The sequence below is a fragment of the Pseudorca crassidens genome, chromosome 14 (assembly GCF_039906515.1).
Source record: "Pseudorca crassidens isolate mPseCra1 chromosome 14, mPseCra1.hap1, whole genome shotgun sequence".
NCBI lineage: Eukaryota > Metazoa > Chordata > Mammalia > Artiodactyla > Delphinidae > Pseudorca > Pseudorca crassidens.
Genome location: NC_090309.1, coordinates 37,581,007 through 37,602,178, shown reverse-complemented (window position 1 = coordinate 37,602,178; position 21,172 = coordinate 37,581,007). Strand labels below are relative to the sequence as shown.

Sequence of the window (21,172 nt, the reverse complement as noted above, 5' to 3'; positions counted from 1 at the left end):
TGTAGGAGCTCGCTGTTTTCTCTGTTTCACAATTGAAAGCTCTGAGACTGAGTGGTTTACTTAACTATTAAGTAAGTGGCAGAACCAGAATTTAGGCCCAGATCTGCCTGAGACCAGGCTCTTAACCACTCTGGTATGTTATAGAGCAATCAACAGTTGCCATCCATGTTTGAAAGGAACTTGAAAGTCCTTAAAGCGTGGCTTTTCCATCATTTCTCCACCTTTCTTTGAGTAGAACTGTTGAGTAGGCTCCACTCCTTCCCATAGAGCTTCAGATATTCTTACTTGACTTTGAAGTTCTAACAGCAGCACATTTAACAAATATTTATTAAATGGGTACTGTGGGGTAAGCATTTATCTAGGCATCAGAATACAAGTGAACAAGATAGATAAGGGCCTGACACTCAGTGGAGCTTCATTCTGATAGAAGAGAGAAAACATAAATGTGTAAAGAAATAAGATTATTTTAAAAGACTCATTTCCCATCGCTGCTGTGCTGGCCCAGGTTTACCTCAGCAGTCACATCTCTCTCCCTGGCTGAAGACAAGGGTCTCCTTTCCTCATTACTTTTACTCTACAAATTTATCAAATATCCACTATTTTAATTATTGGGAATGCAAAAATAAAGACAATCACTGCTCTTAAACACCTTACAACTTTGTGCAATGCTTCCCAACCTTTCCCATGTAATAACATACACAGAAAATGAATGGGGTAAATACAAGAGGCTGTTTAAAGCTGGGAGGAGGGCTTTGGCCGCCTCAGGGTCTGTGTAGCTGCCTAGAGGGCTAAAGGAATAAACAACACAAGCATGCAATAGCAAACCAATTTTGAATTTTTGGTTTAGTGGGGAGATGTTTACACAAAGTTACATTTATAGTACAATGGGATAATAGCTATGAAGGTAGTTTCAGAGACAGTTCACTAACGCACTTCCATCCTAGAGCGATTAACTGGTGTTCTCCGTTTTCTTTGAATGCTTGGGTCTACTCTTAATCATCCTAAGTTCTTCTCTTACTAAGTGGAGTGGTTTGTTCACCAAAACTTAATAGTGTTTGTTCCCAAACCTGTTCATACTAGTTATAGTTTTGTAATGACATAATGAAATTAAATTTTATGAATGAAATGGGCTTAAAAAATTTATTTCCATGAAAATTGAGTTGAATCCTTTGAGAAAGTTGGATAAAGATGAGTAGCCAAAAAGAAAAAAAGTATTGTTAAATTAGGTGAGGGCGAGATAAGTATGAATCTTCAGCACAAGATCTTGGTCCACTTTGAAGAAACGAAACTGGAAAATCACAGATGGTATCTTATTGGTGTGGTTTACATAAGTTGACAGAACTCTGGTCAGCAGATCCATACCATACCAAAAGAAAAGATCTCTGTGAACGATTGTACAAAAGTTGAAATATTTTATGTATCTAAAACTTTTTCATTGTTCTGTGTTTGAACTTGTTTTTTAAATCTACTGTCTACCTATCTAGAACGTTTTAGATAAGTGGGTTTCTGGTACACGTAGCAAGTATAGCAGGAAAGAGCAGTTGGGGAGTTGGAAAGTCCTAAGCAAGTTAGGGATGAAGAGGTGACATTAGAACTGAGTCTACACAAGGTAAGTAGGGACCGTGTCTGCAGTTCATTGTCGATTTGGAGGGATGCATTTGGCTGAACTAAGAAGATGCTGGAAAATATAGGAGATGAGAGGTTATATAGCAGGCTTTATATAGCAGGCTAGTTGGAATGTGTTTTTAGGAGGTAAGTGGAGGAGTGGCTCTCTCACTCTGAGTTACATAGGAAATTACGATTTGTTTGTTTTGTTTGTTTGTTTTTGCGGTATGCGGGCCTCCCACTGCTGTGGCCTCTCCCGCTGCGGAGCACAGGCTCCAGACGCGCAGGCTCAGCGGCCATGGCTCACGGGCCCAGCTGCTCCGCGGCATGTTGGATCTTCCCGGACCGGGGCACGAACTCGTGTCCCCTGCATCGGCAGGCGGACTCTCAACCACTGCGCCACCAGGGTAGCCCGGAAATTCCGATTTCTTATAGTTCTTGGTTCCCACTGAAGAAATGGCTACTTTTAATTTTTCCTGTTTTGTTTTTCTTTTTTCAACACCCTTTATCAGGGCTAGCTGACTTCTTGGAGTTTAGCTTCTATACACTAATGATGTGTATTGAGCAATTTTTTATAGTTTAAAATCTCTGATCTCATGATATTGAGCTATAATATTCTTAATCATATACTTGTTCAACAGGTATGTGAGAAATTACCTCATGCTCAGTGTCAATCATTAATATATTCCACCATTACAAAACCACCTCCCTATGTATACTGAATTCATTCTGCCTTCAGTGTACTTAACAGGTTTTTTTTTTTCCAGTTTACCTGTAATGGCAGTGAGGTCAAGAATACACACTCCAGAGTTTTAAATCCCAGCTTCATTACTTCTTAGCCACGTAACATTCGGCAGGTTATTTAACTGCTTTAATCCCAGTCTCCTCACTCATAAAAAGTAGACGTAATAAAAGTAAGATTTTAATGAGTATTATTGAGAATGCATATAAAGCATTTACTATGTGCCAGGCACTCTGATAAAGACTCAGTAAATGTTTATTATTGTTGTTATACGTTCAACAAATATTTACTAAGTACCTCTTAGATGTCAGGTGCTATCCTGGACACAGTGAAAACAACAGAATTGTATTAAGGTTACAGATGTTATTTCTTTTTTAAGTTCTGTAACTTTTCTTATTTAAATATTCTTTGTCTTTGGTTATGAATATATATTTATTTGTTATCAGTATATTTAATTTGATATCTATTTCATTTATGGTCATGAATACTTTAATTCTTTCTATGTATCTTATTTTTTGTAAAATATTCCACCAAGTAGGTGAGCCATACTTTACATCCCTGTAATTCTCTTGTATCAAATGTGTTGGTAGTTTGCAATTTTTGCTGTAATAGATAAAGCTCATCTATCTCTAGTGATTTTTTCTGATTGCAGAGATAAATTCTAGGAAATTCTTTTAACTTTCTGGATTACAGGAAGTCTGTGCTCCTTAGTAGCTGTAAGACCAGTGAGGATAAGCAACATAATGTTCTCTGTTACGAAAATGATTAGCTGTACTGTTTTACGAGTTTTATTGAAGATCCACGTAGTGAAAGCTCCAGGGTGGTGTATGTAGATTGTCTTTAACCAGCAACTCCAACCATGTTTATAGATTTTTTTATCTACTAAACTCAAGATAGATGTGAAGCCTTGTTTCAGAGGACTATCTTAGCTATTAAAAGAATTGGGCACCCATTCTCATTTTGTGTGGACATTTAGGTATTTAAAGGATTTGTGTGTTCGTTGTGGGGTGTCAGGTTTATTGAGCAGGGGAAGTTTTGCAGAGCGTTCTTGGCATTGGATCGTTAAAGCTCAGGTGAAATTGTAGGAAGGTTGATGGATGACCATTATAAGATTCTTTGATCATCTATCATTGGGCGTGGCAAAAGTTGGGAATTCAAATGGTTTTTCTTAATTTTTTGATGGTAGGAGATAAGATAATGAATCTAACTCATCACTTGAAGGAAATATAGTAGTAAAAACAGTTGACAGAAGTGTGAGAGTTGGGAGTTTGGACAAGTGTATCAGTGTGTGTTACTTCTGGAAAGTCTCCTGTAGTTGGGCATGTAGGTTGACTCTTATTTTTTTCCTATTATAAAAACCCTGTAATGAATATACTTATATATAAATCCTTGCATCTCAGAATTATTTCTAAGAATAAATATTCAGAAATGGTGTTGTGTTCGGAGGATATAAAGTTTTTAAAGTTTCTTATTAGACATTTCAAATTCCTTTCCAGAAAGTATACCTGTTTGCAGTCCTAGTCACATTAATTTATTGGAGCAACAGCTATATTTTGAGTGCTAACTGTATATTAGTAGAGAACCATACTGATAAAGCCCTACCCTCATCTAGTTTTTAGTTTATAATCTAGTGGAGGTGTGGACAGTAAAAGATATGTAATGTAATTTCAAGTAGTGATAAGTGACATGAAAAAAAACAAAGGTAAGGATATAGGGAATGAGGGAGTAGAGGTAATATTTTAGAGAGGGTAGGCAGAGAAAGGAAAGACCTCTCTGAATTAGCATTGAGTAGAGACCTACAGTCTATTGTCAGTCTTGCTACATTTATTAAAGCATTGAGTATTATTGTTTTAAAAAATATTTGCCAGTTGAGATGAAAAATTTTAAAAATTTTATTTGATTATTAGGTTGAATTTTTTCTTTGGCTTATTTGCATTATGTTAGTTGTTTGTATTAATTTAATATGGAGCCATCCTTTTATTTATAATAATTGGTCGTTGGACTTTGAATTGCTATGATCCTTACCTTTATGTAACAAAAAGGCACAGTATTCAAGTTTGGCTCCCCTGAGAGGGCAATATGAGACTTAAGATGAAAATAAGTGATTTTTATGATTCTAGCTCCTGGTAATAGTTCTTTCTGAGATTTTTATTAAGGTTGACTTTAGTAACTGAGGTAGCAGATTGTAGTGAAGGATATTGTGCATGAGTTATTGGGTTGGTGCTGATGAGTGTAATTGTTTAGAAAGCAGTGTTGTTGCCAAGATTTCTGACTTTTTCTTTGAAAGGACCTGTTTACTTACTCCGTCTTACAAATTTTTGCTTTTGGACATGTGTGGACTCAGTGTATGAAAAGGACAGTTGATTTCCTCCACTACTGGAAAAATTACCCAGTTTTCCTGTCTGTAAGGTCTAGTTGACATGTAATTTAGAATAATTAAAATTAATTTAAAAAGAAACAAAGATGTGGGAGTTAATATCAATAGCTGGCACAATTAAAATATGTACTTGATTTGATAGTTTGTCTTGTGTTCTTATAATTTCTTAAGTGAAAGAAGACGAAAGAACTTTCTTAGGAAATGTACTTTTCCAGGCTTAGCTTATAATGTTTAGTATGTGATCGTTCTGTTTGTTTCCTATCACAGAGGGATCATTTTATAATTACTACACTAATATTATGGCCTGTAAAAATGATTTTTTATGCAGCGCAAAGTCTTAGATTTAGGTTTTCTTTATCAGAATTGTATATAGTGTTGGCTAATTCAGTACTTTTTTTAAAATTAAAATAATGATGTTTGTAATCAGGTTTCTAATTAGTGATGACACCACTTTTGTTTGAAACTTAGTATTTAATAAGACAAGAAATAAGTTCCAGAGAATGGATTTCATTTATTAATAGCTGTTTGTTCCATTCATTTATTCACTTATTTACTCAACAAATATGTGAGTGCCGCTAATGAGCATGACACATAATTAAAGGTGATAGATATGGTAGGGGGAGTACCATATGGCAGTTACTGCCTTCCTGGAGATACGGAGCACTGAACAGACAATTTGGAGACAGTGTAATAATTACTGATAGAAGCTGGTAGTACCTGAAGCAGGAAGTGGGGGCTTTGTCAGACTCCCTCCTGGTCATATGAGTGTCACAGAAAGCGATTTTGCTATGTGGTTCTCTGACACCTTGACAGGGTGTATATGTGTACCTGCACATATACACCCACACAGAAGACTAACTTTTTAAAAAATTCTTTTAATTGTGGTAAAATACACATAACATAAAATCTACCATCTTGACCATTTTTAAGTGTACACTTCAGTAGGGTTAAATATATTCCCATTGTTGTGCAACCAATCTCCAGAACTTTTTCATCTTGCAAAACCAAAACTCTATACCCATTAAACAACAACTCCCATTTCCCTCTTCCCCAAGCTCGTGGCAACCACCATTCTGCTTTCTGTCGCTATGAATTTGACTACTCTAGGTACCTCATATAAGTAGATAAAAGACTTTTTAATCTTAGGTTTTCCTTCTGTTGTTTTGAAAATTGCTGAGTTCTGCTACCAACTACACATCCTTGGTTTTGCTTTCTTGGATGAATAAGCGGGGATACAAAAGCCTGGGGGATTGTTCTGTGGCAGCATTGTTGCCAGCGGAACCGCAAGCTGACACGGCCTGAGGGAGCGCCTGCTCTCTGGCCATCCTGAGAAGTCATCAGGCAGCATGGAGCCAGGTTAGGAGGAGCAAAGTTTGGAAAGGCAGAGATATTATCAAAACCATAGAAGACCGTCTTAAACCAGGGTTTGGCAGACCTTTTCTGTAAAGGGTCAGATGACGAATATTTTAGGCTTTGTAGGCTGTGTAGTCTCTGTCACGATAGCTCACCTCAGCCATGGTAGCATAAAAGCAGCCATAGACGACATGTAAATTAGCGAGAGCGGCTGTGTTCCAGCAACACCCTGTGAAAACAGGTGGCAGGTCTGACTATCCCACAGGCTATAGTTTGTTTGGCCTCTGTCTTAAACTATCCTCAAGCTACACATAACTGGAGAGAGACGGGGTGGAACCCATACCTGGGAGATCACTGAGCTGGTTTGTGACCTGGAGCAGAGAGAGAAATTCAGTTTTATCAAATTTTTTTTGCCATATTTTATCAAATTTGTGCCATTGATTATAAGTTGTACCTTTTATGTAAAACTAAGAAAGAAAAAAAGTGCAACCCATTAATTTTCAGATCCCATTGGTTGTATGATGCATCCTGGTTTCAGAAATGTTCAAGTGTGGGGTGGGGTGGAGAGTGTGTCTGGATCAGTGATGTAGTGACAGCACAGCCAGCACCTGTGTTCTTACTGTGGGCCACACATTTTGCTTAGCACTTCGCACATATTGTCTCATTTATCCTCATAACAGATCAATGAAGTAGATGAAAAAGACTTTGAACAGAAAAATAATTTGCCATAATAAGCAGTGGAACCTAGGATCCAAACCCAGGCAGCCTGGCTAAAAGCCTGTGCTCTTAGCTACTTTACTATCCTGCCTCATTCAGTTCTGGAGCAATCTTTTTGTCAAATGATAAAATTCATGCTGGAATTGATGTAGTTTATTAAAATGATTTGAATCAGGTCATGGAGGAAACAGCAGCTACATCATTTCCCTTTAGCATGTCCTTGCAATTTCAGACATTTCTCAGGGCAGCCAGAGTACTGTTTTTCATCCATTATGTGCCTGCTGGTGCCCTCAAAGAGGAATTGTTATTTATGAACCTCTTCTGGAAATGTTTTTAAAATGATGAAGTTTCCAAGCCAAACAAAACTTGTGCTGGAAGAAAAGTCTTGGTGCTGTGTACACAGTAGTATCTGTGATGCCAGCCAGCACTTCTGGACCTGCTACTGCAGAGGAGAGTAAGCACCACATACACTGGCATTCATCCTCTTCTGCATCTGTGAGCGTTGCATCAAAGATGGTGCAATCCTGCATGAGTAAGGCAGACTTCACCGAAGATGACCTTACTGACTTTTGAAGATACAGAAAATGTACGAGCCATTGAGTTCTCGAAGTCTTGGAGAATTCTGGTGTTCGTAGCATAAGCCTGCATTCAACTGACAGAGCAAGCTGTGAGAGCTTGCCTTGGAGAGAGTTGAGGTTTTTAGTACTCAAGATCATCAAAAAAGAAAGTCAAAATTGAATGGCAGTTAAAGATGGCAGGCATCTCAAAGTCCATCTACAGTGTCAACTTCTAATTCAAGCCAAACAGAAGCCTTTTCATTGAAATTCAGTTTGGAGAGTTAGTTTATTTTTTGCTTTATTTGCATGTTAACTTTCACTGGGAAATAAACAGCATCTCTTATAAAGATTATTTTTATATGCTGTGAAATTTCCACAGTAGTGAAGTTTTGTTTTTTTGGGGGGATGGCATTGCACTTTCCTGAGAGTCCATTAACATCTGATTTTCACAAGTGACTGATAGCTCATAAAGCCTGAGAATCACTGCTCTGAACTGAGATGTGGAAGATGAAGAAAAGGCATTTGGTGAAGTGAGTTTGCATGAGGGGGAAAGTGCAGAGACTTGCAAGCAAGAGATGTGGCACATTAGAGAGCCCAACGCTGCATGTCCGTGGAGAACAGTGTGTAGGGAGAGTAGGAGAGCAGAGGAAAAAAGGGCCAAATCATTATGGACCTTGTATACCACGTCTTCTGTTTGGGATTCAATTCAGCTACATTTAGTAGTGAAACTCAAAATAATAGAGTAAATGTAGAGAGACACAATCCAGAGCTAGTATGGCAACCTGGTGGTTATCAGGAGCCTGCGCTTCTCTGTCTTGCCACTCTGCTATTTTCACCATATCTCCTTATGGTCCCCGGTGGCCACCTGAATGAACTCTAGTCATCGTGTCTTCGTTCCAAACAGCAGGAAGGGGGAAGAAGGGCACAACCTCTGCCCTTTCACAGAGACTTTCTGGAAATCTTTCAACTCACTTCCAGTTAATCACAGTGACCAGCACTTTGGCACAAATACCTGCTGCAAGGGAAGCTGGAAATGTGGTCTTTTTTGGGGGGTGATGATGTGCCCAGCTGACAATCAGGGTTCTGAAACAGAAGGGGAAAAATGATGTTGGGGTAGGCAGCTAATGATCTCTGCCATGCCATGTCATTGCTTTGCTTTGTGAATGACGTAATCAGGAGAGAAACATCTTCAAATTTTATTTTCCAGAAGATCACCACCTGCAAGGTAGAGGGTGGGTTGGAGGGAGGTAAGGAGACCGTAGAGACCACTGCAGTAACATAGGTGAGAGGTGGGTGGGATGCCGGCTGTGACAACAGAGACAGTTTCCTGAGGCTGACAGGACTCGATCATTGATCAGATGTAAGCAAGCTCTTGGCTTGGCAGTTGGGTGTGTCTTGGTGCCGTAGAGACAGGAGCAGATTGCTGGAAAGAGGAGGTCTACTGAGAAGGGGCTTGAAAAGGAACAGGAAGAAAGAAGAGGAAAATAGAATGCGATGTTTCAGAAGTCAAGGAGGATAGAGCATTTGAAGATCTAGGGAGTGGTCAATTGTGTCAAATGCAGCTGAGAGCACGGTTAGAGAAGTACTGATGTTATGGATAGGATTTAGCAATTAGAAGGATGTTGATGACCTTGGTAAGAGCAGTTCATTGAACTATGGAGAAAACCAGATTGCAGCAGGTGAGCGAGTGAAAGGGAGGTGAGGAAGTAGAGGTGAGTGCAGCAACTTTTTCAAGAAGCTTTGCCTTTAAGAAGATGGAGAAAAGAGGGATGTGAGTATGGAAAGGGATGAGTGAGTGTATGCATTGCTGTTTTCTTTACTTTTTAGATGTCAAATATTTGAATTTGTTCATGATGATGGAAAGGAATAGAGAAGGAGAGGTTGATGCTGAGACTGGAAGATTGATGAAACGGGGATCTTGAGATGGGCACTGGCAGAGAGATTGCCTTAGGGTGGGGGACAGCTCTTCCTGTGACGAGAAGGAAGGGGAAGCAGCAGAGGTGGAGATGCAGGGAGGTCCCGAGGATCTGATCTGGTGGCAGAAGGTTGAGGGCATTCCCCATAGAGGATGGCTTTATTTGCTCTATGAATAGCAGTTGAGCGTATCTTGGTGGCCGAGGGGGTGTTGGCAAGTGTGTTGGTGGAGTATGTGATAATGTACATGATTTGCCGGCTTTTCCTGAATGAGAAAACAAATCTCTGGATTAGGTATGATTTTTCTGTCATTAAATTAATTGGTAGGAGCTTTCAAATGACCCAGATTTTGGTCATTACCTTTAGAAATGTGAAGTAAAGAGACAATGTGAGCCTTGGTACACAAAGGCTGTGCATTGAGGGTTTGGTGAATAAGCTGATGTTCTTGGAACACTTCCTGTACATATGGAGCGTCATTTCAAACTCTTTTTTACTGTTACACAGCTCTTTTCTTTCAGGCAAACTTGCTTCTGTTGAAAAAAAAAATTTCGAATTGCAATAATCACACCCTTGTGAACCGTAACAGGGCAGCACTGTTAGCTTGTCTGGCACCGTCTCCAGGAATAGCACGAATATGCTACCAAGAACCAGGTTATACTGTTGCTAATGGGAACATGTCTCCATGACGGTGTGAGGAATTCAGCTTTTCTGATAACTGGAAAGTAAGTTGTGAGCAGACTTGGCAAGATACAGATCACGTTAGACAGTTTTTAAATGATCTTTTTAAAAATCTTTGTTTCTGCAGAAAAACTAGATTGACATCCTAGAGGGAAGAATGTTGTTTAAAGTATGTTCTTTCATAGATTGCCAACTACTTTCTTTTGTTCATTCCCCAGAGGAAGTTGGGTGTTTGACCCATGCTTTTCTCCCAGTGAGAAGAGAACATGAGTGGCCTCGTCTCCGCTGCGTATTTTGAGCGAGTCTCATGCGGTTTGCCCCACCTCACCTGTAGGGGTTGCCCTGCTGTATATTTACGTGCAGCAGAGGTCTTCTTAGAATACTGAATTCTATTCATGTCTGAATAGAGACATGAAAGAGAAACAGGGTGATCAGGATTGAAAGCACAAAGATAGCACTAGTCACTGACTAAAGTGATTCAATCAGAGTAATATCAAGGCCACATCCGGCAGTGCATGGTACTCCCTGTTGTCTCCCAACACCTTCCATCTTTGCCTGAGTGGATGTCTTTGTGCATTCTCCTGGGAGAGCTGAGGAGGAGAAAGTGGAGCACAGGTCTAATAATGTTTCTGTGACTAGGTGTGTCCAGCAAAACTTCAGCTGTTACCAAGCAACCTTCTAACACAGGTCCCCTTGGCTTGTGGAAATAAACCGAGCTCTGTGGGATTGCTTGGTGAGGTCCCTGGTGGAGGGTGTGGATAGCATCACCAACAGAGAGAACTTGTGTTGGCATGTAGGGTGATTTGTGTGATGGGAAGCTGAGCTTACCACCTAATTTAACCTGTAATAAGCTGTAGACCAAAAGTGTCCTGGCTTCCTGGACTCACACAATTGGTGCCTTTCTGTGTGTCTGTGTCTGCGTGTGGGAGTGTTGTGGGTGTAAGTCGAAACCTAAGTAAAAGTGGAGCCTTCGAACAGCAACACTAACTTGATGACTCTGGACATCTTTCCCCTGGCTGTACCTTGTTACTTCACACCTTGTGACTTCTTCCCTTTCTCTCCATAGTCCTTTTCTTGTTAACAGTCAATTCCTCAGTGGTACTGGTATTTAATTAGCTAACTGCTTTTAAGAATTAGATATAGCAAGGCAAGTAGGTGTTACTAAAAGCACCATCTAAAGAACCATGGTTCCTTGACATTTGTAGGGTAACTCCCTGCCCACTTAACTTGGGGTACAAGGTTCTAAATATGGCACTTCACAGAGAATTCTGGGCCCTAACCTGAATGGTAAACAAGTCTTTCTACTTGTGAGTTGCCTGGGCCTGTACCCAAAAGTCTTCATTAGCTCGGTTTTGGAATTTAGTGTTATGCTTGGATCAGCTTGTTTTATTTCACTCCAAATATTTGAAAAGTAATTCAGAAGTACATTTTAAATTTAAACTCAAGTTAAGATACCAGTCTTGGGAAGATTTGAATTAAAACTAAAAGTATACTTAATATACCTTTTGGCTGAAGGCCAAGTGGCCTAGTGTTAAAATCATTATGAGGCTGAGACCTTTTATTTATCACCATTATAGAATAAATTTGGGGGATACGAGAAAAAATTTGTTTAGCCTCCATAGACTCAGTCATAAGGAATTGTCTTCTTAAAGCATTCTAGTAAAATGCATGTTTTGAAGATTGTTTAGTGGGAACAAAACGTATTTTTTCTCTAAATACTTTATATTCTTTATGGTATGTGGATCAAAGATGTTTTATCATGAACATACATGACTTTGGAGGGTTTTTTTCTCTTGGTGAAACTTTAAGGCAACAAGGTTGACATTTGGTTTTTAATTCATCTGCACAGGAGGTGAAAAATCCCTATTAGTACTTTTTCTAAAAATGGTTCCTAAACCTCACTTTGTTTAATGCTGTGTTAGTATACCAAACAGTTCTTCAAAGCGTAGAATTAAGATATAATCCAGTTTACATTATTCTGCCTGATATTATTATTTAAATTTGTGTAAACATTTGTTGGCTCAAAAAGGAAATTATATTCTTCCTAAAGATATCTAATATACTCAAACGTTGTGTTTATGTGTTTGGTTGAATGTCTTGTGATGTGATGTCAGTGTCATTAAAGTGAAAGAAAAAAGATTGTATTGAACAAAGAAGGATTTTGGCAGAGTTTTATTAAAACGAATTGAAACATAATTCTCATCCCTCAGTTGATTTTTTTTTAACAGACCATCTAGAACTGCACATGCCACTAGCCATGTGTGTTGATTTACATTTAATATTAAATAAAAACTTCAGTTCCTCAGCTGCATTTAGCACTGTCTGGAGAGTGACAGTGAAAAAAATGCCATACTATTGATCTTTTGACTACATACTTAAATTTCTTTTTACATTGTTTACATTTTTGTAAAGTTTTTGCCTTGAAATGACAGGCTGCCTATCCCTCAGAGATACTAGTAAATTCACAACTCAGGTGTTGAGCAGTGTCTGAAATCCCAAGCCCTGCCATTCTGTCCTGTTTTCATATGTATCCGAAAGATCAGCATTTTCTTAGATTTATACTTTTAGAACTGTGGTACACCTGTAGTTTTCATTCTTTTAATTCAAAGTTAAGAGAGTATTGTTATGTTCATTAAATTCAAATAAAGAGAATCCATTTTCTGATTTACTAAACTAAGACTTCAGAACATGTATTCTATTCCAGTTTTAATACCTGCAAATGGAATAAATAACTTATATAAGGCTCAATTTGCCATAGAATTTGCCAACCTGTACCTGTATTCCAGTTCTTCATATCAATCCTGCCTTCTGTCAGATCTGTTGCATACACACACATCAACTTTATTAAATAAAAACATGTTTCTGGAAAAACCTGCATTAATTTGGAATCTTCTCAAACGTATAAGCCACTTTAAAAAAAGAATGCTAAATAAACCTTGAGGACATTGTGCTAAGTGAAATAAGTCAGTCACAAAAAGACAAATATTGTATGATTCTACTTGTCTGAGGCACCCAGAGTAATCAAACTCATGGAGACAGAAAGTAGAAGGGTGATCACCAGGGGCTGGGGAAAGGAGGGAGTGGGGAGTTGTCTTCTAATGAGTATAGCTCCAGTTTTGCAAGATGAAAGAGTTCTGGAGATTGGCTGCACAATAATGTGAATGTACTCAATACTACTCAACTGTACACTGAAAAATGGTTAAGATGGCAAATTTTATGCTATACATATTTACTACAGTTTTAAAAAAAAGAATGTTATAAATTATAAAGCTGGTTCTCCGACTTAAGGTTTTCTTTGAGAGTGTCTTGGCTCTTCCTGGCCCTTTGTGTTTTCATACATACATTAAATTGGCTTGTCAGTTACCACACAAAAAACTCTTGAGATTTTTATTAGGATTGCATTGATCAGTTTGGGGAGAATTAACATCTTTACATTAGCAAGTCTTCTAATTTACAAACATGATAAATAAATCCCTGAATTTAGTTAAGTCTTTTAATTTTTCTCAAAAATGTGTTCTGTGTATAATCTTACGTATCTTTTGTTAGATTTACTGCTAGATATTTGCTATTTGCTATTTTTGATGGTTTTATTATAAAAGACACTTTAAATCAATTTTATTTTGTAATTTTTTTACATATAGAAGCAGTTAATTTTTTACCACCTTTAAACATTTTAAAGCATACAATTCAGTATTGTTAAGTGCATTCATATTGTTGTGCAACCAACCTCCGTAGCTCTTTGGTCTTGCAAAACTAAAACTCTCAACCCATTAAACAGCAACTCCCTGTTCCTGTTAACCATCCTGCTACTTTCTGTCTCTGAATCTGACTGTTTTAGGTGCCTCATGTAAGTAGAATCATACAAGTATTTGTCTTTTTGTGACTGGCTTATTTCACTTAATATAATGTCTTCAAGGTTCATCCATGTTGTGGTATGTATCAGAACTTCCTAACTTTTTAAGGCTGAAAAGTATTCCATGTGTGTATATACCACATTTTTTTTAATCCATTCATCTGTTGATGGACATTTGAGTTGCTTCCATTTTTGGCTATTGTGAATACTGCTGCTAAGAAGGTGAGTATACAAACATCTCTTGAGAGTCTGCCTTCAGTTCTTTGGGGATATACCCAGAAGTGGAATTGCTGGATCATATGATAATTCTATTTTTAATTTCTTGGGAACCACCATATTTTTTTCCTTAACAGGTGCACCATTTTACATTCCCACCAACAGTGCACAAGGGCTCCAAAAGCAGTGGCTTTTTTTTTTTTTTAATTTTTGGCTGCGTTGGATCTTTGTTGCTGTGCGCGGGCTTTCTCTAGTTGCGGCGAGTCAGGGCTACTCTTTGTTGCGGTGCGCGGGCTTCTCATTGCGGTGGCTTCTCTTGTTGTGGAGCACAGGCTCTAGGCGCGCAGGCTTCAGTAGTTGTGGCACGTGGGCTCACCAGTTGTGGCTCACCAGCTCTAGAGCTCAGGCTCAGTAGTTGTGGCGCACGGGCTTAGTTACTTGGCGGCATGTGGGATCTTCCTGGACCAGGGCTCGAACCCATATCCCCTGCATTGGCAGGCAGATTCTTAACAAATGCTTGACCAGGGAAGTCCCTAAAAGCAGTGTTTTTTTTTGTTTTTTTTAATACTGACCATGTATCTTCAATGTTGCTATGCTTACATTATCCTAACAATTTATTTGTGAGGTCTTTGGATTTTTCTACATGTAAAATCATATCATCTGTGAATAATGACAATTTTGTCTCTCAGTGGATACGTAAACTGAATACTACATGGCAGTGAAAAGTGAATGTATTATAGCTACATGCATTAATGTGAATAATTCTTAAAACATAACATTGAATTAAAGAAGCAAGTCACGAGGATACTTTATAGTATGATTCAACTTATTTAAAAGTTTAGAGACAAATAAAATTAAGTAAAATATTGTTATCATTACGAATGCATACATAGGTGGTAAAACTACAGGGAGCCAAAGTCAAGGTGGTTGTTACCACTAGGGGTGGAAGAGGAATATGATCAGGGACAGATGCATGCAGGCTTCTACGCTATGGCAGTATTCTTTTTAAATTTAGGTTATTCTTTCTACCCTGTATGTGTATTTTATAAACTTTTGTATGTGTGATATTTCACAATCAAAGTATTTTTAGGTGAAATTGGAAAACATAGGCCTGTCTCACCATATGTAGAAAAAAAATTTGCTCTGTGTATTCTGTTTTCTTTTTAAAGTGTATTCAAAGAAACATTAAATAGGTAAAAATATTTCCGTACTAAAACAGTTTTACCTAAAATGAATACATGAACTAGGGGTTTTCAGTTAAATTGATTTTCACACCCTTGTGAGGCTTCTGTAAATATCAGACTCTTTTCTGGGAAGTCAGAAGTAACCGCTAGGGACTTGCCTCGTGGCGCAGTGGTTAAGAATCTGCCTGCCAATGCAGGGGACATGGGTTCGAGCCCTGGTCCGGGAGGATCGCACATGCCGCGGAGCAACTAAGCCTGTGCGCCACAACTACTGAGCCTATGCTTTAGAGTCCTTGAGCCACAGCTACTGAGCCCCGTGCACTGCAACTACTGAGCCCACGTGCTGCAACTACTGAAGCCTGTGTGCCTAAAGCCCATGCTTCACAACAAGAGAAGCCACTGCGATGAGAAGCCCGTGCACTGCAACGAAGAGTAGCCCCCACTCGCCGCAACTAGAGAAAGCCCACGCGCAGCAACGAAGACCCAACACAGCCAATTAAAAAAACAAAAAAACAAAAAAACTGCTAAATGGAAATGGAAATTCTTGGCTTTTAAAAGATAATTGGAAAATAATTGGCTTGGTCCCATTTGCTAACAACTTTTTTTTTTTTTTTTTTGCGGTACGCGGGCCTCTCACTGTTGTGGCCTCTCCCGTTGCTGAGCACAGGCTCCAGACGTGCAGGCTCAGCGGCCATGGCTCACGGGCCCAGCCGCTCCGCGGTATGTGGGATCGTCCCGGACTGGGGCACGAACCCGTGTTCCCTGCATCGGCAGGCGGACTCCCAACCACTGCGCCACCAGGGAAACCCGCTAATGACTCTTTTGAGTAGATATAATGTGCCTAAGAAATTCTCAATAATAGATACTTGAAGTGTGTGGCCAGGAATCCACATTTGACATGTTTGTATTTTTGACCAAGTATAAAGGGATTTTTGCCTTCACAGCCTAATCACTGAAATGTGAGCCCATCAACTCCTTTTCCAATCATAGACTTTATTCATCATACACACACACATACACACACACACCATCACACACACCTACATGTAGTAGAACATGAAAACAGCAAAGTGTATGATAGGGTTTTATTTTTTCAGTCCCCTCAAGTGTTATCTATCCTCCACCATCATGTAACCAAAGAGTACATTTGATGACTTATTTCATTAAAGAAAAATAACAACAAATGTTCTTCTGTAAATGGATAGAAAATATACTGTGATCTTTTTAAAAACTTTCATTCTTGTTATAAGATGTTTAGACTTGCTTGTGCCTCTTCTTTAAACAGAAGAATTTGAGCTTCCACTGTGTCACTGTTCCTTCCCTGTGAGGGATGAATCGAAGGTGAAGGTTCTATGCTCATTTCGAACTTGTTTTACTGTTTACACAACTCATTTTCTTTCAGGCAAACTTGCTTTTGTTAAAAAAATTTAAAAAAAAAGACTTTCAGATTGCAATAATCACACCCTTGTGAACCATAATAGAGCAGGTACTGTTAGCTTGTTTTGAGTATTTGGCACTGTCTCCAGGAATAGCATGAATGTATTACCAAGAACTGTGTGATCGTATATATACTTCTCCAGAACTGAAGTAGATTCATAGTGTACCAGAAATAGTCACAGATTTGATGAGTTTTGTGCACCCTATTTGCTATGTTGATGCAAATTGAGAATTCTGAGTTTTTGAAGGTAGTCCACGAGACTTGGGTGTTCTCACCAGCCAGACAAATATTTGTAGACTGTAACTTTTCCCCCTCTTGTACTCCATTGTACTGTAAATGAACTGCTGAACTACTTCTCTGTGCAAGGGAAGTTGCCGATGAGAACTTGATTTTGAACCAGAAGGGCCCTGGACATTAAAGGAAATGTAGTTGAAACTTTCTACAGAGAAAGCAGACCTCTTTAAGGAAGCATGGAAATAACCTTGGTATTGATTTGGTTTAACCTTTTATAAAGCTGTTTGAATTATTCTATAATTTTTTTTTTTTAATTTCAGATTCAACCCTATGAGAAGATAAAGGCCAGGGGCTTACCTGATAACATATCTTCTGTGCTGAACAAGCTGGTGGTGGTGAAACTCAATGGTGGTTTGGGAACCAGCATGGGCTGCAAAGGCCCGAAGAGTCTGATTGGTGTGAGGAATGAGAATACCTTTCTGGATCTGACCGTTCAGCAAATCGAAGTGAGTAGTAGCTGTTAGCCTTTCTCACGAGCTAACAAAATCATTTTTAGTTTTTAGGGTATTGTAAATGTTACCTTATAAAATAACAGACGTAGATTTGAACTAGTCAAGGAGCTTGCTACCTTTAGTCTCTTTATTAGTGTATAGAAAAGGTTTGGTGTTCTAAGAGCAAAGCCTTAGGGTGATGTAAAAGCTTTTGATCTTTAAATAGCATTTGTGGCGCTGAAATCTCTGGATCTCTTCGGATTCTCCTTTCATTTCCCCACCTCTCTCCCCGCTGTCTGTCTTCTGGTAGCCTTCATCACAGCTGGGATGATCTGGCTTTATTAACCTCTTTTGGGAGGCTGGGGAAAATTTCATGTATCTGGTTGGGCACCGTGGATGCTAAGAACTGTTGTTGGCGTCTCTCTTGATCATAGTCCATAAAGTCATTAATCATAGACCATAAGCTCTTCAGGGGCAGTGGCCCTATCTTTTTCATCTCTTTATCCCTAGTGTCTCATACGGTGCCATCAACCACAATAATAGTGGCTAATGTTTATCCAGCACTTACTGTACACCAAGTGTTATTCTGAGCTCTTTACATGAATTGACTCATTTGTTCCTCTCCACAACTCTGTGAGATAAGCACTATTATCATCCCCATTTTACAGATGAGGAAACCAAGACACAGAGAGGTTGATTTACTTGCCCAAGTTTCCCTAGCTAGTTAGTAAGTGCAGAATCAAACTCTGAACATAGGACAGTCTGACTTCTAATATCCTATTTTCTTCTCACTCTGTTGCCTCTTAGCTCTTTCTAGAGATGGAAAAGATTTCAGTTGGGGTGAAATTACAGTTCTTAACATGAATCCTGAGAATAGGGAGACGTGTCTTTGTAACATTTGTATTTTCATCTCCACAGTGCTTTGGACACAGAGTAAATGCTTAGTCTGTGTTTGCCCATCCAGCAAGGCCATAGGGCATTGTGGCTGGGCACACAGCTGCAGAGTCAGACTGCGGGGGTGAGGGGGGCGGTGTCCTTGTTCTGCCACCGACCTGCCACCTCTCTGGGCCTCAGTTTAGCCATCCATAAAATGCAGACAGTAGTTTCTATCTCATAGGGTTGTGACTTAATGAGCAAGTACATGGTGAATTGATTAGCAAAATGTCTTATGCTAAATAGTTACATTTTATTGCAAATCTATATATTTTACTACTTATAGATGATATTTTGGACATCTTGTGATTAACCACGGAGAGTTAATTTTACACTTTGAAGCAAAAGAAAAGTAAGTCTGGGTAGTCTGATTGTCGTTTTCTTCCCTAGCATTTGAACAAAACCTACAATACAGATGTTCCTCTTGTTCTAATGAACTCTTTTAACACGGATGAAGATACAAAAAAAATACTACAGAAGTATAATCACTGTCGTGTGAAAATCTACACTTTTAATCAAAGCAGGTACAAGGAGTAAAAGAATTAACTCTGGGGGATGTTATTCCTGGGAAAGAAGGACTTCTTTGTTTTGTTTAAACAGAGCAGCCTCAAGATGTACAAGTGCCAAAGACTGCAAGTGTTTAATGCCTTTAAAAGCTGAACATTTGTTAATAGATATGTGATAGTTGCAATCACTCTGGTTATGTAACTTGGACTTCTTAAAAGAGAATCTGCCTGAGATTCTGGTTCTCGCCAGTGGTAGGAAGCAGACATCCCTGAGTACTAACCTGCTGTTGATTTTCTGCGAAAGTACTAACCTGCTATTGATTTTCTGAATATATCTGTTGGTAAGAATGGACACCATTTCCCAAATAGGTTTTCAGGGAAAAGAACAATCCCACCACCAAATAAGTTTGAGAAAATTTACTTAATATGTCTCTCCTCTCTTAAGAAGTCATAAAACATATTAATGTCTTAAAAATATGGGGTGTCCTCCCATCTGCATGACCATGGAATACTTTTCTTTTTGCAGCAAATATTACTATCTAGGAAGCTGATTTTTTGGGTCAACACAGATAATGAGAGATTTTCTTAAATGGATTCACTTATGATTAAATTACTACTGATAGACTGAAAGGGAGGGAAGTTTTATTTAACTTTAAATGCATTATTTTACTTGAAGGTCTGGAATGCTCTAAAGAGTTGATACTGAAAAAGAACTTTTTCTTTTTAAGGTACCCGAGGATTAATAAAGAATCTTTACTACCTGTAGCAAAGAATGTATCGTTCTCAGGGGAAAATACAGAAGCCTGGTACCCTCCGGGTCATGGAGATATTTACGCCAGTTTCTACAACTCTGGTTTGCTCGATACCTTTATAGGAGAAGGCAAAGAGTATATTTTTGTGTCCAACATAGATAATCTGGGTGCCACCGTGGATCTTTATATTCTTAATCATCTAATGAACCCACCCAATGGAAAACCTTGTGAATTTGTCATGGAAGTCACAAATAAAACACGTGCAGATGTAAAGGTAAATACTGAGAGGAAGCAGTTTGGGGATTCACATCTTCACATTTCATAGTTCAAACTTTTTATTGGAAAGTTTCTGTGTTTAGAAACTTGATAACATCATTGTAAGCCAAAGTGGGATAGTACTCTAGAGTACCCTAAGTTCCATCTGATATAAGTGTGTATATAAATTCAGGTTTAATAGTAGTAAAATCATCTTTACTTTTTGAATAATCTGTATGGGCAATTTTAACTGAAAACAATTCCACATATATTTATAGGATAATCTGAAACATATGTGAAAACACTTTCAGTAACTTTGTTCAAACCATTAATATTCTTCTAGTTTGGTGCTTAAGTGTTTTTTATTTAATTATTCCTTTAATGAAAATTTACTATTTCTATAATATGTATTTCTCTCTGTATATTTTTTTTATCACTGTAATATCTGTTGTTGTAAAAAAAGAAAGCAGTTTGATACAAAGCAAAAATTTGTTTTTTTCACTTTGCATGTTTAGTGGTGATGACACTTGGCCTTTGATGGAATGGTACACAAGGTTTTCTCCTCACCCTCAGGGAGTAAGAAAAGTGGGCAATGTGTGAATACTAATATGGTTGGTCCCGGGGCTGGGTTCTATGCCTCTTGCAAATGACCCCTTCACACATGAGTAGACGTCCCTTCCCTCTTCCCACACTGCCATGGCCTCTAGGCTAAGGCCACTGAGAGGTACCTTCCCCTCCACTTGTGCCTGTCTTGACTTTACTCCCCTTATCTTAGAGGTAGTCAGAGCAGGGTTGTGAGGTGGTAGGATCGGTTGTTTGGTAATGGTCCGTGGTTTGAGAATAAGAGGAATGTCTGTTCTTGTAGGAGATCTTTGGAAAGTGAGGAAGACTCTGATGTACTCCCAGGGCTTTTATTGTGGACAAGAGGGCGTGTATACAGTATAAGATGACAGACAACCTGAATTATTTTCTTTGGTTCTACTTTAATACATGTGTTGCTTTGTATCACAGATCAAATCACTGCCAATGCTTTTTATTTCTGGGGCATTTTGTCACGAGTGTCTTTTCTATATCGTTCGTAGACTGTAAACAATGTAGTACGGCTGTAACTGGGAGAGATGTGGAGGCACTCACTCTTCTCTGCCTTTCTAGGGTGGGACACTCACTCAGTATGAAGGCAAATTGAGACTGGTGGAAATTGCTCAAGTGCCAAAAGCACATGTTGATGAGTTCAAATCTGTATCAAAATTCAAAATATTTAATACAAACAACCTATGGATCTCTCTTGCAGCAGTTAAAAGACTGCAGGAGCAGAATGCTATTGACATGGAAATCATTGTAAATCCAAAGGTAAGCCAAAGTTGCAG

The 21,172-nt window shown here is 38.7% G+C and overlaps 1 protein-coding gene across 7 annotated transcripts in view; it reads left to right on the top strand.

The window, feature by feature from the left end:
• UGP2 (UDP-glucose pyrophosphorylase 2) overlaps positions 1–21,172 on the top strand; it is a 55,181-nt gene that overhangs the window by 28,586 nt on the left and 5,423 nt on the right. For all 7 annotated transcript variants that reach the window (XM_067704912.1, XM_067704917.1, XM_067704914.1 and 4 more), the window contains exons 4-7: positions 17,189–17,374; positions 18,683–18,816; positions 19,527–19,824; positions 20,958–21,155. In XM_067704912.1, the coding sequence (XP_067561013.1) occupies positions 17,189–17,374; positions 18,683–18,816; positions 19,527–19,824; positions 20,958–21,155 (816 nt within the window). The remainder of the gene's footprint in view (positions 1–17,188; positions 17,375–18,682; positions 18,817–19,526; positions 19,825–20,957; positions 21,156–21,172) is intronic.